The 25,094-nt window shown below is 40.3% G+C and overlaps 1 protein-coding gene across 1 annotated transcript in view; it reads right to left on the bottom strand.

The window, feature by feature from the left end:
• ARMC2 (armadillo repeat containing 2) overlaps window positions 1-25,094 on the bottom strand; it is a 170,576-nt gene that overhangs the window by 107,076 nt on the left and 38,406 nt on the right. Inside the window, 7 exon segments of the mRNA XM_037844639.1 lie at window positions 442-554; window positions 4,523-4,599; window positions 17,844-17,888; window positions 17,890-17,981; window positions 17,983-18,037; window positions 19,533-19,547; window positions 24,813-24,982. Of these exon segments, the coding sequence (XP_037700567.1) occupies window positions 442-554; window positions 4,523-4,599; window positions 17,844-17,888; window positions 17,890-17,981; window positions 17,983-18,037; window positions 19,533-19,547; window positions 24,813-24,982 (567 nt within the window).

Below are 25,094 nucleotides of genomic sequence, written 5' to 3' on the forward strand. Positions count from 1 at the left end.
TAGCATCCTTAACAGATGTCCTCAACCTTAAGAAAGTGGGACATACACACATTTAGGTCTAGAAAACCACAGGCACATCTGTCAAGGATGCCAGTCTCTGATACTTAGTCAAAGTTTCAGAGGTCTGAAATCTGTTTTCATCTTTCACTTTCTCACATGAACAAGAGCATTCAAACCAGCATTTCTTGGGCACAAGAGGTGATAAATTATACTTCAAAGGGAATTTTAGAAGGAGGCTCTCTTGGTGTGTTTAAAGAATAATTTTACTCACTAAATATTAGGTTTACGTGTGGTATTTAATACACACATCACTGAGTAAATAAATAGAGCATTTGTTTCCAAACCTGTTCACAGAAATAATGTTAGTCAAAGCATATGAAAAAATCAGGGCAGTGGAAAACATATAAATAACTACAGATATTTTCTATGCAAAACAAAAACCGATTTTTTTTTACCCTTTTCTAATTCATGCAAAATCGGTACGATCCTTGTATTCCAAAAGACTTCATCTACTTCAAGTTCTGTATCCTTTTCTTGCAAGTCAGCTTTTGACACTGCAAAAGAAACCAGGGCAGGAAAAAGCCATAAAAAAGGAGTTGTAAGCAGAACAGTCACAAGTCTTTATTATAGTAGTCATTAAAACTAATAAGCTACAGAATTAAATTACACTTTGCCCCCCAAATCCAACTAATTCAAATTAGAACTACAGGTGGCCTAATCAAACCACCCCAAATTAAGCTCAGATAAGATAATGTAAAGAAATCAGAACTTTAAAATATGATTGGGGCACCTCATAAAGTAGCAAGCTTTGTAAACAATTGTTGAAATTATTGTCAGTAAGCCAAACCATTTTGAGTTTTTACTTAAACTTATTCCTTTGTGTTATAGAATAGATAACTCTATACAGGTATTCTACAGAAATGTAAAGAACAAGAATTTTGAGAACATTTAATAAAAACATGTCTAAAAAGAAGGCCTAGAAGAACATTCTTTTCTATAAAAGTAAAGTGTCCACACCATTATGGGGTCAGTGCTTTTAACACCAAGTAATTTCATGCAGTATAGTGGAAAAGGCACAGGCTTTGGGGGCTGACAAATCTTGGTTCAAATCCCAGCTCCATTACTGATGCACTGGGTGACGTGAGTCTAGTTGCTCATCCTTTCTGAGCCTCAGTTTCTCCAGCACAAAAACAGAGATTAGAATATTTGTCTTTAGGGTTACGAGAATTAAAAGATGATATAGGTGAAGCTCTGAGCCCAGTGTTTAGGATCTAGCAACATTCAATAAATGTTAATTTCACCTCCCTGATTAAAAAAAAAATCAGGTAATCACTGAAGTGTGTGACAGCCATGTCGCACTACCAAATCATCAAGAACAGATGCCACATGTGAAAGTTGGCTGTAGAAGAGTGATAGCTGCTGTCAATTACATACTTTAGATGTGGCAAGCATGTATTTAAATTTTGTAACAACACCAAGAGGAGATGCTCCTATTGTCTCTATTTTGCAGATGAAGAAAGTGGGACCCAGCGGTGGTAAGTCAGCTGCCCATGGTCATAAAACTCCACAGCTTTTACACTTGACCTCTACGCTATTCTGCCTTGCAGCAAACCAGCAAACTGAAAGGTGATGTCAGGGGAAAATGTAAATCATATCAGACACTTCAAATCATGATTACGTTTCACACAGGCAGTATCTCAGTATCTCCAGTGCTGACTGTGGAGCTGGAGGGGGTACTGCTGTGCCAGGGCATCCCCAAGAAGTGCTGGAGACACACCTCGGCCTCCCTTCTCCAAAGCTCATTCTCGAGCCTCTCACCTGGCACCCAGTTATAATGGTTCAGGGAGCCCATGTCCAATTAAGTGTCCACACAGTGGGTACCTGGATCCTAAATATGTCACATGTGTCAGAAATCTTAGGAGCGCTCAGAGAGTGCAGCAGAGAGCCAACCGTGAAAGAGTGTGTGCCCTGGATATTTTCAGATTGTTTTTACTCAAAATAACAACAATAATGGAAAAGGACAAGTTGATCAGGGATGCAGTACAAGCAGGGCCTGCTAGGGGTACATGTTCTGGAGTATCTGTTTAGGTTTGAATCCTAGTTGAGCCTCTATAGCTGACTGACTTTGGGAAAGCTGCTTCACTTCTCTGTAACATGGAGTAACAAGGGTTATCTCTAAGTATCAGGTTTATGGGTGATTGAGTTCTTTCACGTACTCTTCTGTATTCTCCAAAGCTTCCAACACATTTGGGGCCAGACATGTTTTGGATTCAGACTTTTTTGGATATGAAAAAGGTAATAGGGTGCACATCCTGCCTATTTCCCACTACTCTCAGGAGAGTCTTCTAGGGGACACCCTGAAGTAAATACATGAATAGTCACACTAACGAATAACCGGCCTTCCATCAGTTCAGGTCAGGCATTGTCGCTGAACGAGTTTGAAAGATCCTTCAGTTTTCAGAGCTTTGAGGATTTCAGAATTACAGATAAAGATCCATCTTTGGGATCTTCATTTTCATGAACCTGCCAGACACTGATAAACTACAGATATGGATTCCAAAGGTAAACATGAATATTCAAGCAGAATAAAAAAACTTAGTTGTTTATATCCCCAGATAACTAATATATTCAAAGTTCAAAGTATGTGAATAAAATCTGTATATACCAAGGCAGGTTAAAGCCAGAAGATAAGCCAGAAAAACCAATTTAATCCATCTAATCAAATATTTATGACACACTTAAATTTATCAGAAATTTAATAAATAAATTTAAATTCAGGCCCTGTAAGTTAAAGTCGGTTTTTTTAACCTTCTGTGCAATATGCTCTTTGAAACAATAGCCCTGCGAGAAATTATGATTATCAACCAATTTCTCAGCAAACAAAATAATACCATGTTCACCTCCGGAAAAGTTGGATTACAGTGGTAAGTCAGAAATCACAGAACAGTTTATTTAACCCTCAGAAAGGAAAGGCCTGCACAGGCCCTTCTGAATGTTTACAAGGCTTTTTTTTTTTTTCCTTGGAACAGAAGTTGGGCAGACACTGTGGTAGGAGGGTTTGATTTCAACCCTCACCCAGGAATCCCCGTGTGTGCAGCTGTGCCTGCCCCCAGCCTTTTCACATCCCACCCACTCCAAACCACTCTGCATTTCTGCTCTCAACAAAAACTCCCTTTGATACACTAACCCTCAGTTCCTCCAGAAACCCTGAGTTTCTCTAGAAACCGAAGCAGAGAAATATGATTATTTTTTAAGATCCACAAAAAAGGGAAAGCTTGCCTTAGTCTTGAGCAACAAACTAATATTTTAGAAAGCACTTTCATCTAGGTTCAGCGTTTGCTAAATACAAAAATTATGATTCAACAGGAAATTGGGTAAGTTAAGCAAAATTTCAGCAAGTTTTTGGAGATTTTGCTGTCTCAGTGGTTATGGTTCCTAACCATAGCTTTGAATTTTGGACACAAAAACCTGACACAGTGTTAAATGGCTGATTTTCTTAGCATGTAAATGTAAAAGTAAAACCCTTAGCAACAATGCTGACTCAGAAATCAGTAAATCTAAGATTTTCCTGAGTACTACAGGAGCTCCCACGGGCCACAAAAATCAATTTACTTGATAAAAAATTAGATTTGAAGACACAATATATATTTTAACTTAATATTAGTTTGGCTTCATATAATTGCCCCCCTTTGTTAGTATTCTGAAATATTTCAAGCATACATAAGACTATGAAGAACATAAGAAACACCCGTGTACTCACCATAGTTTGGCTGAATATGAATATTTTGCCATATTTTTATCCCTCCCACTTATTTTAAAGAAATAAAACATTACAGATAAAGCTGAAGCTCTCTGTGTGCCTCCCCCACCATTCATTCCCTTCTCCCCTCTCCCTCCAAGAGTAACCATAGTTCTAAACTGGGTGGTTATAATTATGGTGCTTGATGTTACATATGGACCATATAGATCTATATCCATAAATAATGTGTCATTGTTTTTACAACTTACTCTTTTCACTCACCTAACACTCATACTTATTTCACTCAATATGATAAATGCATACTCCAGGTCATTTTCTAACTGCTATATGCCTTGCATGAATACATTTTGTATCATTTCTAGCCTGTGATTTAAACTATTACATATTTTCTCATCTAAACAGGTTAAAGTCCAAAAAGTCTCTCTTAATATAGTTAATATAGTTTTATTTAAGTGAGTAATGGTTTCAAATCCATGTTGATGCCAATATTTGCAACTTTACAAATGCTTTTACAAAATAATTTCTGTAAAATCATTAGGACTGTAATCTACAGACATTGGAAATATCTAAGCTGGGTAATGGTAAGAATGGTAAGATTGTTTTGGAAATACTACAAATTCACAAAGCTAAATGTTGCTCTGCGACCAAGTTGGACAATGTTGGTGGCATCTCCAAACGTTGAGCCAACATCAGACATCTTCACTGCAAATGCTCTTCACTGTGCAGGAGGGTTAGGGGCCTCTAAGAACATAGACACCTCACCTGCTTGGGTTTCCAGCCGGCTCAGGTCCGAGCTACTGGGACATGGTGAGGCGCGGGCACCCCTCTTCCCCTGGTCCCTGGGAGGAAGAGGAAAACACAAGACTCAGCACAAAATCCAAAGCTTTCCTCTTTCTGTAAATGTTGAGAGAGTGCTATAGACAGTTTCTAAAGAAACCACAGAAAATTATTTATAAAATGGGATTTGATGCTCTCTATCCTGTTTTAATCAACTTCTGATTTCCAACTAAGATTTATTTTTTAAAAGCCTATCAGGTTTGCTTAACAATATGAAATACAGTTACTAGAAACAGCAACAAAAATAAATTCAAAGTTGACTCTGCAAATAAAAAAAGATAAGGATATACACCACAAGAGGTCACTATAACAGTAAGAAAGAACTCTGGTATGCTTGAAGCTTAAATCCCAGAAGCCTAGTGTTTGGGAGCTGAGAGAGACTTGTCTCTGCAAATGAGGAAACTGTGTCCCAAACTGGCCAGATGTGCACAAGGTCACACAGCAGGGTTGCATCTAGAACCCAGTCTCATAATTTCCAATTCAGTCCTCTTTCCACTACATCATAGTGTGTCCTGTTTCCATTAATTTTTTTAATTGAAAAAAAATAATTCTCTAAAAATGTCTTATTCTTAGAAATATTTCAAATTTAAGGTAAAACCAGGAAGTTTCAGATGACAAATACTTTGTATTCCAAATAAAACAGTGGTAGCTGGCAGGATCACATGTCTGGGTTATTTTTATGTTATGTTTAGTGTAGAAACCACTGGTGAAGGATATGACTTTTCTTTAGATACAGCTGATAACTTAAAAATGCTTAATTTAAAATTTCTGTACAATATTCCAAGGTAAAAAATCACAAAGAGAACAAGAGTGCAAGTTTAAAAAAAAATTTTTTGCCATCAAATATAAAATTTGCTCCAAAAATCACAAAGAATGCATATACATGTGATCAGCGTCACCCGTGAACATCCATACATGTGTCTGCTGCTCCTGCTACCTGTTGAGTGAGCCCCCCATGAGTGTTCAGAGCTGTGTCTTGGTCCTGAGCCTTTACTACTGCCCCAAGAATTAGCTTCTCCAAAGATCATATTTTCCATAAACATGTCCGTTTTTGGCACTTGATTCAACACTTATTTTTATCATTAAATTCAGAAGCTATCAAGCTAATCTTCCAAAAATGTCTAATTATTCAGGGCTCTGGAACAATTGCTTTATTTTTATACATAGTGAAAACACAGACCTCATGGCAAAACATTCCCAGCCAAACAAGCAAAGAATCTGAGGACAGGGTCCTCTCTCAACACTTTGTGTTGAGATTCAAATAGAACAGGTCTCAAAGAAGACAGAAATAAAGGAAATCAACCCTATAAAATGTTAAATTGCAAAAGTGCAGCGGGGCATGAGGCCAAGGAAGCTCCCAAATTTATCACTTCTACAGATAAAAAGAAAGTTTGTGAGAGCCATAGAGACAAGGCCTTCTTTTCAACACACACACCTGTCCTAAACAACAACTGAAATCAAGCAAGATCATTTTCAACTAATGACTTCTATCCAAAGTTGCTGATCCAACCTCCCTGAGGTCATGGCGAATAATCAGGTTGCCTCCCTAAATACCACATTTGTTTATTATTCCCACTTACGGGGGAAAAAAAAGATCCTTTTTATCATATACAAAAGCTCGGCAGTGTGGGTTCTGCCAGTTCTCAAGAAGTACAAAGATGAGCTACAGCTCTGTCTGTTCATCATGGTGCAGTGGTTGAGTGTGTAGGCTGTGAACCCAAACTGCCTGGTCTCAAATCCCATGTCCAACTGTTTCCAGCCATGGGATTTTGGGCAAGTTAGTAAACCTCTTGGCCTTGGCTCACTCGTTTTAAAATGAGGGCACTGCCTCCATTTAGTACAGGGACTGGCACATTTAAAGAGCTTAATAAATGGTCAGTATCATGTTTCTCTTCTGAGTCAACAAATATCCAGTAAGCACCTGTCTGGGCAGTTTAGTGCTGGATGTTACTGGGACAAAGAATATAAAAGGTATTGCCCCAAAAGTTTAAAATCTACTCTGCTTTGCAGAAATAAGGAACTTTTTTTTTTAAATGGAAAATTCCAAGAGTCTCTAATCAAGAACAAAAATATAAAGCTCAGCGGAATACGAGAACTAGAGGCTGCTGAGAAGGAAGTGGTTAATGAGCGGAAGGAAAGGGTCACCAAGTGGGCCTTGACAGAATAGAGTTGGGCAGTAAATGACATTACTCTCAGCAGGTGAGTAACAGGAGTGAAGGTAAAGAGGGGCCTGAGAAGCCTGACACTTGGGGCAGGGGATTATTACACAAGGGTGCAAGACAGGAATAGAAGGTTCCTTCTGGGAAATACTGGGAACAGCTGCCTGAAACAGCTGGTTGAAACACTGGTTGAACAGATGGACTCAATTTGATGGGTAACAAAAAACTGTTGTAGGTTCTTATACAAGGAGATGATGGGATTTCAGGTTATGCAGTGACAAGAGAATTTAGAAGACGCGAAGAGAGGTAACGTGGACTAATCCTTTGAGGGTGACAGTAGTTCTGAGGAAGAAAAGACATTCAAGAGATCCTATAAACAATAAGTTGATAGGATTTGGTGGTTGATTTCATGCAGAAAAAAGAATAGAATGTAGACTTGGAGGAACAGGATAGCAGAGCTGCCATCAACAGAAACAAGGAGGTTAAGGAGTAGATCAGTTTGAGGGGCAAAGCAAGTCTGGATTTTGCCATGTGGAACATGTGATGAAAAATGGAGCATCCACAAAGGAGTCATGGAAATCAGGACAAGAGCTCGATTAAAGATCAAAGGAAAACAGGGGTACCAGGAGGCATCAGAAGAGTGACTCAAAGACCAGACCTTGTCTTGTCAGGTTCTCATTGGTAAAGGACAGAAAGGGAAAAAGAAGGAGTCTGAATGCAGAAGAGAAACAGAATATGTTCTCATACACTCCAAGTATGCTGAGAAAGAGGGTATGGTTACCTGTCAAAGAAGCTGGGGACTGAGGAACAACTGTCCAGTCTGGCGGAGTAACCTTAACAGGGTTTCTGTGGAGCAGTACAGCTGGGGTCCCATAGGAAGAGTGAGTGGGGAAGAAACAGAAACATCAAGAAAAGAAAACCCCTTTAGCAGTATTGCTAAAGAAGAGGAAAAATAGATGGCCTCATACTCAATGGAAATCTGTCTCCCTGTGACTTCTACCCATTGGTCTTGGTTCTACACATAGAGCAAATAAAGCAAATATTTACCCTTCTTCCTTTTGAAAGTCCTTTGAATATTTAAAAATATCATGCTCACCAATTTAAGTCCTCTCCCATGATTTAAATCTCATGTACGGCTCTACCATTTATTAGTTGTGTGATCTTGGGGAAGTTTTTTAAACTAAGCTTTGGTTTCCTCATTTGTATAAGAGGGGGTGGTAAATAAGAGTACCCCCAACATAAAGCTGTAGTGAGGATTATGTGATAGGTCTAGTTGCTTAGTACAGTTCCAGGCACATAATAAGTACTCAATAAATATTTACTATTTTTGCGGTTGCTTTCATCATTGATGCCATTAGCCAATATTTCCAGCCCTTTCAACCATTCCTCATATGCTATGATTTCAAATCTCTTCGCCAGCCTGTTCAGTTATTCTAAGTCAATATCAATTTGTCTGAATCCCTTTTAAAGTCTGGAATCCAGCACTGAGCTAAAGGTAAGACCTGAGGAGCAAAGAGGAAATTAACAGTTTGGTAACCACCAAAAATGAGCAGTTCAGGTGATTACATCACCGAGTTAGTCAATTCTTGTCTTTTCTTACATGCACAGCTAAGGCAGATTTCCTCCATCCACATGGACCTTTCCTCACTCTTTATTAAATTTCACAATGTTATATTTGGCAAAGAGCTCCTGCCTTTCAGATGATTTTCAATCTTGATTCAGTCATCCAGCATAATTGCTTTTCTTCCCAGCTTCTTGTTCCATGATTAAATTTTTACAATGATTTTTGATGTACCCAAAATAAAACATTTCCAGAAACTATTCCTTAAAGCTCTTCTGTGAAATTCTTCTTAGAGGCAGAATAACTCCTAGTTAGAATATCTCCACCCTCAAATAACAAAAAACTAACTCAAACTTACTTAAACAATGAATGGAATTTATTGGCTCGTATAACCCAAAAGTCAAGAGCTAGGATGGGCTTTAGAAGTGGCATGATCTGTGCCCTGGCTCCATCTTCCTGTAATTTTCTCAGCTCTGCCCTTCCCTCCATTCCATCTGTAATCAGGTTGGAGTCCTGGTGGAAGCAAAATGGGTACAGCAATCCCAGGCCACATGTTTCAGAGTAAAAGCAAGATCACCTCTTCTCAGCCATTGACTAGAGTCCTATGTTTCACTCTGATTGAACAGAACACATTGCTGTAGCCAAGACAATGAATGCCATAGATGGATGAGTTGCTGCCCATCCATGAAGCAGTCACATTGGAGGAGGATATCAAGCAACATCTACTTCTGGACCATATTACCTCAAATAAATAAAGTATATTTCTTTTACAATATTCTCAAATTCAGATTTTTGCTATAATTCAGACAAGCCTTCCAATTATTTTGTCTAAGGTTCTTTAGACTGGAGTCAACAAAATTTTTCTTAAAGGGCCAGATATTACATGATTTACTCTTTGTTGACCAAGTGGCAAAACTGAAATGATTATGTACTTTTAAAGTCATTTATAATGTAATGATTTTTAAATGTATAAACCATTCTTAGCTTATGGGCTGAAAAACAGGTGGCCGAACAGATCTGGCTTCTGAGCCACAGTTTGCTGACTCCTGCCTTAGAGCAATAACTAAAAGTGTATTAAGAAGATTAAATGGAAAGATATGGATTTAAGGAAAAAAAAAACAATACATTGATTACCATTTTGGAAAAAAATTATATGGAGGAAATGAAAAGAAAACTTACAGGATGCTTAAGATAAAAGAACATCTACCAAATTTTGAACTAAACTTTTCCTTGTCCTAAGGAAAAAAAATACTTCATTTTTAGAATTAATTGCATACCTTATTAACATAGCAACTTCTTGATCCAAGCCATACACTACTAATTATAATTATTTAAACCTCCTAACAAATTAACTACCTTTGGGTACAGTTTAATCCAAATAGTATCATTCCTATCACACAAACATTAAAAACCTGGTAGGAATACACAGATTAGTAGCCAGCATAGAGCAAATAGTTTTAAGTATCAAAATAATTCAATATCTCAAATTGTGTGCTTTAAATTTTTATATTTTTGAATGACAAGGAATCATTATCTCTTTGCCTGTTTATCCAGTATTTCCCTTCAACTTTATCATATAGTAGAGAAAAATCATTAACTCGGCCTAATTGAAGAGCCAGTACCAATCAGTAAAAACTTGCAATATGATTTTCTGTCACTTTCTGGTTCTAAGTAAGCAAACTTATCGCTTATCTTATGGCAGGAATAAGCAAACTTTTGCAGAAAGGGACGGGTAATAGATATTTTAGACTGTGCAGGCCATGTAGTCTCTGCTGCAACTACTTAATTCTGCCACTGCAGCACGAGAGCCACACCAATGCATAAAGCAATGAGCGTGTCTATGTTCCACACTCATAAAACTGTAGACTGGATTTGGCCCATGGATCTTAGTTTGCTAACCTGCTTTATAGGCTTAGATACTTTGACTGCAATTTGGGAATACCATCACTAGGGGGTGGTGGTTCCTTCATCATGTCTTCATGGCCTGAAGTACAAGGTATACAGTTTTCAGGCAGAATCATGCTCTTAATAACTAACCTTAAACAGCTAAACAAAACACAATGAAATTAAAAGACATGATTTTAAAGCATTGTTCCTAACATCATAATTTTAAGAAAGTCTTCCAATGTACTTACTGTGTTGGGTTGGGGTCAAAGATTTTTAAATATTACTATATTATCTAGCATACACTATCAGTAACTGGCTATTATTCAAGTTTTTATACTAAAACTCAATTAGATATTACTTTGTAGCTAACCATGCTTCCCTTAATTTAGAGTAAAAACCTACAGTTTCATGCTTATCGTAGCAGTCAAAGCTCCACAGTTTCAAGACACCTCACACTCAAAGCCCTTAAAACTTACTGCTGCAGCTGCGAGTACTTCAATGTAGGGAACACTCCCTGCAGCCACCCTCTTCCATGGTGTGTCACATGGTAACTAATCCTGCATAGGTTTCCAGTTTCTGCTTTCCATCCCTAATGCTCTAGAGTGACATTCCAGTTCACACATTACCATCTCCCACCAGAACTGCTGCAACTGTCTCCAGATGGTCTCTTTGCTCCAGGATCTCCCCTTTCTAATCACCCCTCACATTGCTGCCAGGGTAAGCCATTGTCCTGGGGAAAACCTCTTAGTGGCTTCCCACATATAAACAGTAAACCCAAACTCCTGGGAGTGGCGTGAAAGGCCATCCACCATGTGTCTCTAACCTTCCCTTCCAGGGGCTGCTCAGCTCTATAGCCTCAAGATCTTATGCTCCAGCCACGCTGGGCCACTGCGTTTCCTTGAGCCTGCCACCAACATGTCCAATCCCAGCTCTGCTTATACTACTCCTTCAGCCAAGAACACAATTCTCTGTGCCTACTGAAAAATCAGACCTCAAGAGGCATCTCAAATCCCACCTCCACCAGGAAGCCTTCCCTGGTCCTCAAGTCAGAATTAAGTGCTCTGACTTCTAAACTCCCAGGATGCTTTATTTCAGTTCTCCTTTCACTCCTCCAGCATTAATCATTGAATAGTGCTTCTCAAACTTCTGTGTACATTTGAATCACCTGGAGATCTCAATAAATTGCCAATGCTAATTCAGTAGGTCTGGGGTGGGATGTGAGAGTCTGCATTTCTAACAAGCTCCCAGGTGATGCCAAGGCCTCTGGTCCAGGGGCCACACGTGAGCAGCAAGGAGCCACACCCTTTGTAAGCTCCTCCAGAGACGGTTCCTTTCTCTATCTCCCAATCTCTCTGGCACAGGGCTTTGCTTACCAACAAACGCTGTTAAATGAGGTGGACCTCTACAAAATCATACTGACCAATGCCAAATGGAAACAGTTTCTCAGTTACATGACCCTTAATTATTTAAAAGAATAATGACTTCATTATTTTTTGAAAAAATGATGCATTTATTATTATTTGTTTAATGTCAGGCAATATAAGAAAGTACAAAGAAGATTTAAAACAATCATCCTGGATCCCACCACACAGAAATAAACATAATTAATATGGGGTGAACATCATGCCAGACATATTTTTGCATATATTCAAATGAAAGATAGAAGAATGAGAAGAAAAGAAGAGTGAATGAAGGGGAGGGCAGGTAAATGGATACATATAAAGGGGTTCATACCATACATGTTATTTTAATTAAAAAGCATTAACACAAATTTTACTTGAATTTAATGAAAGAAACAGAAATTGAGGTGAAGGAACTGTAGAACTTCAGGTGAATGGCTCTTCACAAGAGATATTAGTTTCTAAAAGATTTCTCTAAAGTTAAGAAAAAAATAATGAAAAACATTAGGATGCTGAAATCATTATTTTTTAACTCTACATTTCAATTTTAGATTGTAGCTGACAACATCTATTTCCTATTATGAAAGTGAAGGAATTAATACGCACACTTCCTCCCAGGTATCAGTTTTAATTATTTATATTACTATGACATTGTCAAGCTTCCTATTCCATAACCATAATTTCAGAGTTGTTTTTTTAATTCAATATAAAAAAAGTCCATACTCACCACAAATCTTTTTACCATAGCTTCCATATTTTGGGGTTCTGAATTTTGACTCATCATTTTGTTGCCTGGATTTCATTGTCCAGGAGTTTTTTAGAAAGTGCACAAGTACTATATTGCTCAAGTTTGCTTCCTCTTGAAAATGTCTATCTGCTGCCCTTTTACTGGAGGACAACTTGGTTGGCAATAAAATTCTTGCGTTTTACCTTCTTAAATTTAGAACTTCAAAATTACTCCTCTCTCTTCTGATGCTGAGTGATGCTCCAAACCGCCGAAGGCAGGCTTGCTTTTTTCCCCTTTTATGTGACTTACTTGTTCTGACTGAATGGCCATAGGATACTTCGTTCCATTTATCCACCCAATCAACAATCATTAATTGAGTGTGTACTAGGTGCTTGGCTGTGTTCTAGTGGTGAGCACTGTTGGAAGTGTCTTAGTGTGGCTTATTCCAGGCATCCCTCTGAGTTTCAGATTCAAGTCTTTATTTCAGAAAGTTGTCTTATATTATATCTTATTACATCTTAACACTTATCCTTATTCCATTTGTTCTGCTCTCTTCCATTCTCAGGGGGTTGCTCTGAAAATTAAATATGTAGGTGTAGGTGTCTGGCACTTAGTGTGAAGTAAGCTAGTGTGAGGAGAGGGCGTGGAAGAGGAGGGTGCTCTTCTTCAGGAAAACATGTTCATACTTCCCATAGCTAGCTCAATCTCTACAATCATTTTTATACCTTCATTCGTATTCATTTCTTTTTATATGATTTCCTCTAGCCTGTCCACCATGTCTCATTGCATTTTCACCTGTTTTATTCTAATTTTTAATTTCTAATGTGGCTTTCCTCTCTCTGTTTATACATTTCTCTTTCATTTCTTTTTTGAGTACTGCAGGTTTGCCTTTCGTCTTATGTGGGTTTACAATCTCTAATCTGAGTTCTTACAACCCAAAGAAGAGCTCTGTTCTCTGTTTCGTTGTTTTTTTAAGAGAGTGGTCACATTATCTATAATTTCTTTGAGATAATGGAAAATTGTTTTAACTCTTTCCTTGTTTTGGGAGGGCAACTCCTTTTGTGATCCACTTTCTTCATCTTTTATCTATGCTCTTAACATATTTATGCCAAAATCCTGGGTTAGTTCTTGTTCTTATTATTATCTTTAAACAGAGCCTTTATTTGAAGTACCATCCACAGAAGGAGAGAACTGAGGTACTCTGTAGCTTCAACTTCAGTTAGTTTTCTTGAACAACCTCTCACCAAATCTGTTTTTTGTGTTTTGACCCAGGAGCATGTGTTCCTTCAGTTTGTGTACAACAGGTTGCAGTGACTCAACGTTATTTTATGTAACAGGATCCTTGGTTTCTAATGTATCAACACCTCCCGCTGTCCCACACACACAAACCAGCTGGCTCACAGGTAGTGGGGAGAGGGTGTCACCCTCAGCTCCATCCCCCCAGTGACTGGATGATCTTGATCTTGAAGGGGGCTTTTCTAGGGGCATCCCCAGTTCTGGTTCTCCATGACCTGCCCACATCCTTACACATTATTTCTTAATTAAAGACTATTGGATACACCTTCCTAAACCAAGAGACTCCGTTTCCTGCTCAAGGTCTAAGGAGGTAACATGTCTGCTCTCAAATCAGCCTTTGTTTTCCATATTTTATATGCTCTGTAGGTTAATTATTTAAGAATCTTCTGGCTGCAAAGGTTCCAAGTGATATAAACCTAATGCAAAGTAGCACAAGATGCCTTGGTCAACAAAATGGAAGGAAAAAAAGGAGGCGGGGAGGAAGGAAGAGAAGGAGGAGGAGGGGGGAAAAGAGAGGAGATGAGAGAGAGAAAAGAAAGCAGCAAAGGAAGAAAGAGGAATAAATTGGCCACATAACTGGGCAGTCTACAATGTGGAAATGGTAGCTTCAGGTATAGCTGGATTCAGGGATTTATATGATGATATTGAAATTCTCACTGTCTCCATTCCTTGACTCTGCTTGTTTATACATTACTTTCCTCTCAGAGTCTTTCACTACAAGGCACAAGGTCAGCTGCAACAATGACATCATCTTTACAAACTTATGAACTTGGAGAAAGGGCACTTTCCCCAAAGGCCCAGACCAAAGTCCCAGGGAAGAATTCATGTGGCCTGGTGCAGCTCATGTGCCCATCTCTGAGCCAACTGTTATGTCTGGTATGTTAGAGAACTTCCCCTGTGACCACCCCTAGAAAGGAGAGGTGGGGAGGACGGGGTCAGCCTGTCCAAACATGGGCTGAGCTGGATTAATTATACAATGGTTGAGGGCTGGTTCCCCAAAGGCAAGTATGCTAAGCAGACAAAATATCAAGCCCATACTGCAGTACGGGTTTGCTTCATGTTTTGTAGTTTGGAGTTGTAGCCATTTTTCTGTTTCATTGGTGAAAATTATTTCACTTTTTTCATCTTTGTTGCTTTCATTGGGTTTCTGCAGAATGCCTTTGCTTTACCAAATGCCAGTGTGTTTAACCAGAAGCACCTTTTTCTTATTCTGAATTCCAACAATACTAACTTGACACAGCACTTGAGAGTTTATAAACATATGCTTTCAAGCCTTATTAATCATTCCACAACCTACAGTGGGGCTGGGAGTGAGGGAGCACAGTTATTCCCATTTTACAGATGAGGAAAGTATGTCCCTAGAAGCATTTGCCAAAAATCAAACCGCTGAATTGCATAGTTGAGAGAACTGAGCCTAAATCCAGGGATTCTGGCCCCCAAGTGAAGAGCTCTTGACTCTCCACAACAATTAACTGCTTTGAACTTTCCTCCTAAAGGTCACATTTCCAAATCACAACAGTTTGAACACCATTTCCACAGAAAGCTTTAAAAGGTTTTTAAACAGACACATAAAGGGGTTCATTCAATGGAGGGATAGATGGATGGATGGATGGATGGATGGATGGATGGATGGAAGGAAAGAAGGAAGGAAGGAATAGGCACGTGTTGTTTTTAATGGCAGTTTTATTATTTTCAATCCACATGGCAACACAAGTAAAAGAAAATAGTGTGTTGCTGAGGAGCAGAACTGCAAAACTTTAAGTGAATCCTTAAATGGACGCACAGAGGTTGTCATAATTGGTGCGCAGTTTGAAGACAACAGTTCGATAAGTGCTTAAGAGTGTGTTTTCTTTTGGAAATTTAAAAGTTCCCCCAAGATCTCGTTTGCAATGATATTTTGCTTAGCAAATCCTTTTTCCTTCATAACCCACATAAAGATAAACTCCAATCCAGCCCACGTCTGAATTATCCCATATTTTGAATTAAGGGTGCACAAATCACAAAAATAAACTGCTCTTTTCTCCACCCCCATCCCAGCTCCCCGACAAGCACTCAACACGAAGGTGGCTGCTCCCACACTAGACAAGCGTGTAACGACCCTGGACTGGAAGCGTGTGCTCCATTACTCTGCCCCCTTCCCGTGATCTGCCCACCCTCCTTCACATCCTGTGGTCATCACAAGCCACCTCCTTTCCCAGTTGAGCATTCCCTTCCCTTGCTTTGACCAGCCCAGCTCACTGACAAGAGTCATTTTCCACTTAACAATCTAAAGATGAAAAAATGTTAATTGAGGTTAGAGCTTAGTATCAAAACTGGGAATATGCCACTACAAAGCAGAGATCATTTCTTGGAATTATTCACTTAAATGTTTACAAGAAACAATTATCAAATGTCCTAGACTGATTCATAAATGTAGTTAACGAAAGAATTGCTAATAGTTTCCATTTTCTCGTTTGTTTTAATCCTACTGTAAAAACTCTTTTTTTGGCACCACTTTAACAATATTCCATCCAATGATTAGAGGAGGTAAAGATTCATAAATCAAAAAAGCTAAACTTGCCAGGGTGTATTCCAAACCCAACTCAGACACAATCAGTATATCATGCAAAAGCCATTCTAACAAAGTAAAAAGAAAACAGTTTGTGCTGCTGCCAATGCCTCATAATTTTTGGACAGTCAGGAAGAAGTGCTTTCAGTCCCTAACTCACTTGTCCTTTGCTGTTTGTGAGATAAAATATGTAACTGAAAACTCCTCTGCTGTTCCAGACTGAGGAAGACATAATGAACTCTGGTTTGCCAGATTATTCTGTAACATCTGAAGGTTTGCAGAAAAAGAAAAAGAAAAAGAAAAACAAAGAAAGAAAAAGAAAAAAAAGCTCTTGTCTGGCTTTCCCCTTGTCAACTTTAATTACCATAAGGATGGGTGCAGCCGATAAATGTTTCCCTTTTACTTCAGCACTGAAAGAAACACAAGTTTTCCTGCTGTCTTTTATGTTTAAGCTCTGAGGTCCACAGCCTATTCTTATTCACCAACTGGAAAAGATTAGTCTGCGATGGCCAGTTTGAAGCTTTGTGCTCAACTCCCAAAGTCCCAATTTGAAGTCGTTCTCTTCCACTTACGGAGACATTTCATTTTTCCTTTAATTTAAAAATGTTCTGAATGCAAAGTGACTTTACAAGGGCTAGTAGGTTGCCTAATACAAATTCAATGCGTGACACAATTCAGGCTGTGTCAGCAGGCAAGTTCAGTTCAGCTAAACCAACAAGATGCCAACCAGTCACTCCAGGGAAAAGTTTCGAGCATGCCTCATGTGTATAGCCAAAGTCAGACCTGAAATCTAGGGTGAGCTCAGCAAGCACTTGGTCTTAAAATGACCCACGGAATTTAATCTTGTTAAGCAAATCTGAACTGGGCAGCTGTCCATAATGACCCAATGGAAAGTCCTAGAAAAATAGCTTTTTACTGAGTGACCCTGCCTACAAGACTTTCTGCCTATCTTAGTTTCACTGTTGGCTGGGACTGGAGAACAGTGTCTACTCTCCTACCCCTCCACCACCACTCCAGCCCCCAACCGTTCAAAGCTTCTTTAGTAAAACATCAGGCTGAGAATTCACACACCCCCATAGTGAACATTTCCTCACACATGCTTAATATGGTAGGAAAACTGCTTCTCAAAGAAGCCCTCTCTAGGAACATGATATTAAATAAAGTAATTCCCAATCATTCATTTATGGGAGATAGAGGGATATTATCGATAACTGAAATGCACAGGTCTCTCCTATACAACCACTAGCATGCAAAATAAATATTTTAATCTGAATTTCTACTAGATAATAAAATAAAGTGTCCACTCTTTAGTGGAACTATTCAAAGGGATGTAACAGGAGATTCCAGGTCAAGCAAGTATCCCAAATGACATACAAACAGAAGGATTGGGCATTACATATCAAAGAGCTAGCGGGAACAGCCCAACTATAGCAAAGACCTTTTCTTTCAAGACTATCAAGGCAGTATTTTGGCAGGTATGAACACATGTTTTCCTGAGGTTCAAATGAGCTGGGACGAGATCTCTCCTACTTATACATCAAGTTAGAATTTGTTTGAATAAAAGGGAAAAAGCAAATCAATCATCTCATAAGACAGAAAACAAACTGGTAAATCACATGGTTATCCTGACCAGCAAATTAAATTAAAAAAAAAAAAAAAAATACTGACCCTCCACTTCTGAGATGAGATGGTAAGGATGTTGTCCCTTCGAACTTCTTGCTCCTTGATTTCACCGAAGCCGCCATCATAAGTTAATTGAAGTGGGTGACTCTGTAAGTGGCCAATGGCATTTGATTCTCCTAAAACAGATCCCATTTATTTTCACCATAGAGTCCCCCATCATAACTGTTTCTTTTGTTTCACTGTCTTCTTTGCTGTAATAACCAAGGAAATGTTTTGTCAAAGTGTTTCTTATTTTAGGAATCACTATCTTTCAATATTGTTTTCAATTTAAGGATTGATATGATTTGAAAATTATATATTACTTATAATAGTCAAGTCTGGAATTGTATGGCCAAAGCCTCCTTGAACATATACAAGACCTCACCCCTATTTTAGGCTTGTCATCATCAATTCAGCAGGTAAAAATGAAAAAATGTGGTATCTTTTTTCTAAGGGCTTATGGTCTACCTGAAGGCAACATTCAAATTAGGTTTATGAACTACCTAGTCTACTGTAAGTACTTCTGAGTCCTCTAACAAATCTTCTTCCTAAATTTGATCTTGTTAGTAATTTTTCAACCAAAAAATATGTATTGCTTGCCTCCCCGATGTTGGGCCTTGTCCCAGGCACTTGGAATGGATGCATCAACGAATATAAACCAAGATCTCTGACCTTATGAGGCATTATGTTACCTTATAAGGCTTATATTCTAATAGGTGTAATAAGCAATAAAACATAATAAATAGGTTATATGATATGCTACAAAATAAGCAGATAAGAGGAAAAGTGGAGAGAGTAATGGGGATTGGAAATGGGGACAGGTAGCCATTTTAAATAGGTGGCCATCGTAGGCCTCCAGAAGGTGCATTTGGGCAAAGCCTCAATGGAGGTGAGGCATCTGGCCATCAGATGACAAGGGACAGTATTTTGAGCAAAGAGAACAGCTGGTGCATTAGTCAGAGGCCGGAGAGTGCATGGGTGCTCAAGAAAGCCAGGAGTGGAGCATGTGAAGGAAGAAGAGGATAAGAAGCATTCAGAGGGGCAGAGGTAGATTGTGGAGGCCTGGTAGGCTACTACCACGCAAAGGAAAGGGGAAGGGCATTGACACATTTTAAAAGGCTCCAAAGAAGAATGAGATAGAGTTGCAAAAACACTTCCAGTCTCTGAACTGAAACTTCTAATGCATTTATGAATGCATATTCTTAGTGTTGTAATGCAAATCCACATTAGGAATAGCCTATCAACCATGCTGTTAATACACTCTAGTGTATGATAAAACATTTTGCCAAAGGGGAAGGGAGAATAAACCTCCCGTAGCATGGTGGGGAAAAGATGAGCTTCTTATAGAAAAATGCTATTTTGCAAGTTTTTCCAAAATGACTCAGGTTTCCTTTTCTGCACTTATTTAGAAACTGACAAACCAATAAAAACCAACAATAACAAAACCACCTACTCCACCCCCTTGACCAAGCTACCAGCTTTCAAAGCACTGACTTTAAAAGCTGAAGGGAACCCTTAGAGATTGGGTAGCCTAACCCTCATTTTTCAGATGAGAAAATTGAGAACCCAAAGCATAAGTAACCTAAGGTCACAGAGCTCGTTAGGAGTGGGAAGAGCACAGGCTTTGGGTTCCATCAGACTTAGGTTCATGTAGAGGCTTGCCAACATACCAGCTGGATGACATGGGGAAGTCACACAACTTTCCTAATGCTCACCTTCCTCAATGGCCCTTACCTCCTGAGCATGTGCTGAGAATTAAAGGATGTGGCCTAGGAAATAATTTTTATGATGCTAGGACACTCAAAACATAGAAATTATCATCATCACTATTGTCAGATCCCAAGAATCCTGGCTTCTGGTCCAGGGCTGTCTCCACAGCATCACACTACCTTAGTAACCTTACTACCAAATTACAAAGCACTTACTTTTAGATTACAAAGCAATTTTAGTCTAGCCCTAGATTTTAGCATTCATTTCATTCATTCATTCATGCTACAAATACTTGTTAAGCACCCAGTACTAAGTGCCAGGCACTGTTTCATGCACTGGTGATCCAGTGGTGAACAAGAAGTCCTGCTATCACAGAGCATGTGTTCTAGAGGGGAACATGACTGTCCTCGTGGGAGGAGCTGTATTGCTTCTGTCTTCTCAATTTCCATGAGCAAGATTTTCAGTTATTACTACAAGGAAGAGCTGCCCCAGTGCTCACTCTTACTCCTGATGGATGTCCACCATTAAACTGCTGGCAAGTATTTGCAGCACAGCGCACTAATTTTGCAATGGATCCTGGTAAACTTCAAAAGAAAACTGCAACTAGCAGCATTATAATGCAGGAATAGTTCAGTCTCGCAGATATTTTTTTGATGCCTATAACATACCAGACCCTGTTTTAGGCCTTATGGCTAAAAATACAGAAAGTCATTTATTTCCCTAGTCAAGTTGCTCAATCTAGTGGGGAAGACAGAGAGGCAGATGTGTCAAGAGATAAATCCAGTAGTGTGGTTTGAGCCAGATAATGAGCAGGTATAGAGAGTAGAGGAATTAATTCTGGCTTGAAGGGTTGGGAGTTGGTCAAGGAAAGCTTCATGGAGGAGGGAGAGCCTGAGAAGCATTTTGAAGGATTCAGAGGAGGCAAACAGGAGTAAAAGGATGGAGGCAGACCCAGCTTCATGGGCATGCAACCCATGCAATCAGACAGGGTTTAACACCCTACAGTCACAGTCCTGAAATTCTTAATAATTTCTCAACAAGGAGCCCCACATTTTCATTTTGCACTGTGCTCTGTAAATTATATAGTGGGTCCTGCATTGAAGCTTGAAACAGCAGAATGGGTGCAGGGAACGGCAAGGAGTTCCACACCACTGGTATACAGACTGTGAGGGGGCAGAGAAGGAGAGGCCTGAGAAGGGCCTGGAAGGTTAGTCTGGGGCCAGATCACAGCAGAGTGTTATACACACTAAAGAGTTGGGACTCCATCCCCTATCACAGCCCGCCAAATCTGGCTTGCCTCCTGTTTACGTACAGCCTGTGAGCTAAGAATGGTTTTTTATATTTTAAATGATTGAAAAAAAAATCAAAAGAGGAAAAATATTTTGTGACGTTAGAATTTTATAACATTCCAATTTCAGTGCCCATAAGTAAAGTTTTCCTGGAACACAGCCAAGCCCATTCGTTTATGCATCATCTGTGGATGTTTCACACTATGATGACAGAGTTGAGTAGGCTGGTCAGAGACCCTACAGCCTGTGGAGTCTAAACATTTATTATCTGGCCCTTGACAGAAAAAGTTGGCCAATGTCTGCACTAGACCACTGTTTCCCTGTGTTCCCCGAAATGAAGATTCCATAGTTAAGTAGGTTTGGGAAATGCTGGGTTGAGTTAAAATTAAACAAGTTTCTTCACCATATGGCTTTACCAACCCTTCAAGATGTTAATGTGCACTGTCTGTCTCCCAGAGAGAGGATGTAGGCAGTGCTTTGCAGACTTACTTGGGCACTAACCCCTTTTCCAAGGAAAAACTATTAACATTTTGCCAAAAGTGTTCCCTGGAACTCAGTTTGGCAAACTCTCCTATAGGTCAGGGAGGGAAGAGGGTGGGAGCTCAGCAAGGGGATGATGCAATCTGATTTTGATTTGCTTCCCGACCTCTTGTCCCTTATGGCACATAGAAAATGAGCATTTCTCATGGCCCGCAGGGATAAATGGTGAAAGCTGTTGCTCAGAGCCAAGTCTGGTTAGACGGGCTTTCCCTGGCTCTGCTGACAGCCCATGGGCTGAGGGTCATTGGGTCAGCCACCTGCAGCCCACCTGTGGCACCCAAGTGAAGTGAAGGTAGATTTAAGAGGTGCAAAACTGGAGGGCTGGACAACCAGGGACAAGGCACAGGGAGACGAAGACCTGGACTGTGGGTGGTGGGAAGGGAGACTGCGAAGCCAGGAGACAGTCAGGAAGCAGGGAGCAGGGAGCTCACGGAGGGCTGGGTGATGGAAAGAATGACGGGGGTTGGTGAGAAGCTGGATGCAGCACAGAGACCTCCGTCAGGCCTGAATGATGGGGAGGTGTTAGCAACGCTGCCACCTCTAGCCAAAAACCCTCTCTGAACACAAAGTAATGAAGCTGCTGGCCCTACTGAGATGACTGATGTCTACACATATCTCTTCCCCCTTCTCTTTTCTTAAACCAGGAATTCCAAACCTGCCACCCCTACTCCTGCCTGTGGAGCGGCTTTGGCTCCATATGATTTCACCACAAAGGAAGCGGCATGCCCTCTGTTTCAGTGAACAGTCACCTTTACAGCCTCAGTTACCTAACAAAGGCTGCCTTTCCAAATAGGAGAGCAACTCTGAAACAAAACCCATGGAGTGCCTGTGCAAATGACAATGTTCCAAGGCTGCCAAGCTAAGATTACGTATTTTTTTTTTTAACTGAGCAACGTGTGCTTTTAAAATGACAATTACTTCCTATTGCCATTATTTCTTGAACACTGACCACAGACCTCAGGGATGATAAGAAAAATGGTGACATGGGGCATCTGCAAACAGGATGGATAAAGAACCTAACAAAGACATGCTTCAGCACAACTCAGAGGTGTGAGGCAGTCCTCAGTGCTGGGAAATGACGGCCGCGGTGGCACCTGTCCGAGAGGCCATGCAAACAGAGGGCCAGGTAGAGCACAGAGGACAAGGATGGTGGGAAGCAATTCTCCCTCTTCAGATGTCTTCAGATAGATGTGAACAGCTCAGCAAGCAACAGGGTTTTCCAATGTGAACTACCAAGATTTAGATGCATAAACAAAACGTATGCTGCATTCAAGCTTCAAAGCCCAAAATTACAACTGTTTAGAAACCCTAACATCAGTTTTGCCATCCCTGTTTATAAGTGACCCTGTTGCTATCTACGCCTGAAACCCAGTCCCTCTGGGGCTCCTGATCTCATCCCCTCATCTTGTCGAGGACTTGGGGCCTGCATTACCTCCTCCTCTCTGATTTAACTTTTGAAAAGTTCCCCATGTGATTCTAATGTGCCAACTCTCATTGAGACCTGCTGTTGAAGAAAACACAGACATGAGATCATTCTCTTCCCCTGATTAAACCCTGCCCTGGCTTTCACTGCAACTGGAATAAGTCCAGGCCATTTCCCAGGGCCCAAGGCCCTGCCTAGCCCTCTGACCTCAACTCCCCTCCACCTTTTCCCTGGAAAGACCTTCCAGTCACAATGGTGTCCGCTTCCACCAGCCAAGCCTGCCCCCATTTCAGCCTCTGCACTTGCTGTGCTTCAGGTACTTTTCCAAGGATTTTACGTTTTGGCCTCCTTCCCATTAGTCACATTTCAACTCCAATGTCACCTCCTCAAAGACACCTTCCAGAGCCACCTGAACTAAAGCAGATGACCCTGCCAGGTCACTCTTCATCCCTTGATCTTGTTTATCTTCTTGGTAGCAGTCACCAGAATCCAAATTACCTTATTTATTTGTTTTCTCGGTTTATTGTCTTTCCTCCTCTCGCTGGATTGTAAGCTCTTTGAAGGCAGGACTCTGTCTTGTTTATCACTACAAAATGCCAGCCAGAATGGTGCCCTGGCACTTAGAAGGGGCTAATAAACACCTGAGAGACTGTGTAGTCAACAATCAAACGGGGGCATTGAGGTAAAGCAAGTTGCCTAGTTAGGTACTCCATTCCGGCCCCACAGAATGAGGCACACACCATGCACTTCTCCCTCTTTGTCTTTTTCCTTCTCCTTGATTCTATCAGCGTCATTAACTCCAAAGCCCTCAGGGCCCAGTCGGAAAAGGAGTGCATTGGGCTGGGGAGATATGCTGAGCTGCAGAGTATATCCCGTGCTAAAGGGGATGGACGCTGCCCAGCATCAATCATTCCCTGCTGGGTCTACAGGGAATGGGGACCCAGCGGTGGGCTAGAACTTCTGATGTTTCACAAGAAGTCATAGGTCTGGATTCTCCCATGAGATCTACTTCATAAATGTTGGCAGTGAATTAAAGAAAACACTTGTATGTCAAAGAAGAAAGACCCTCAGGCGGTGGCTTGTAACCTTTGGGACCCGTCTTCAGATGATCTCCTTCTCTCTGTGAAAGTAAACCCACCCGTCTTCCTCAGTCTTTGTTGAATGAGGTAGAGCCAGTTTCTGTCAGCTCCTGATAAATGGTTTTCCAACTGTTTTGACTGCACATAAGAAATAAGTTTATAATATGACTTGGAACACATACGCTATGTGACTGAAATAAAGTCTCTTGAGTGAATTTACCCTTCTTGTATGACACTTGCCCTGATATTTTCCAATATATTCTATTATACTTCATTTTAAAAAAATCCTGGTCGGGACCCACAAATTGATTGCCATCCCACTAATGGGTCATTTCCTGCAGTTTGATAAACTCTGGCTTAGCATGCGTGGGAGGAGGACGGTCCCAGTTGTTGGTGGCTCTCCTGAGAGTGAGATGTATTTAGGTTTCTGTTCCCCAGATATAGATTCCAGCTGGCTACTAAGTGGCAGTAGGGTATCCCCATTCAAACCCTTGCTGACACATTCACCCAGACCCAGAAAGGTATTTTTTCAAAGAAGACCTAGGGCACACTATATGACTCTTAGGAAAGCCTAATGAAACTAAACTTCTTGAACTCTAATTTGAAAACCCACTTATTTTCCATATGTGTGAACCCACTCATTAAGAAAATACTTATCCTAATATTCTTTTCCTACCAAATCACATGTTTTTGTTTGTTTGGTTGGTTGTTTAAACTGTGATATTTAGATAATCCTTACGAATACCAAGAAAAAATATATGGGCAATGTTTCTTAACCAGCTTTTGTACAATATTAACTGAAACATAGTTAATTAATCTAAGGACAAGGAGAAAAATCTAAGATGAGGAAAAATCACATAGAAATAACTTGTGAGTGCAAGTTCAAGAAGCAGGGCTGTCCCGGGGTTTTAAAGGCGGTTATGCGGCCTTACACTCGGCGAGAGGAAGGGTTCTGTCCGGCAGAAGTGCCCTTGGGAGGCCGCCCTGAATAAGCGCGCCCGGGGCACTGCTTATTCTTCTAATCTTCGCGGGGTCCACGGGGGGTTTAGGAAAGGAAAGGCAGGGATCCTCCTCTGTGACGGGAGATGCTGGAGCTTTCGGTTTCTGGAAAGAGATTTTTTAAATGATTGGAATGAGTTTCTGTGTCTGGAATAAGACCTCACCAACCTGGAGCTGGCCCTGACACTTCCAGAAGAATCCAAGGCTCTTTTCTTGG

Source organism: Choloepus didactylus, chromosome 7, assembly GCF_015220235.1.
Source record: "Choloepus didactylus isolate mChoDid1 chromosome 7, mChoDid1.pri, whole genome shotgun sequence".
Taxonomy (NCBI): Eukaryota; Metazoa; Chordata; class Mammalia; order Pilosa; family Megalonychidae; genus Choloepus; species Choloepus didactylus.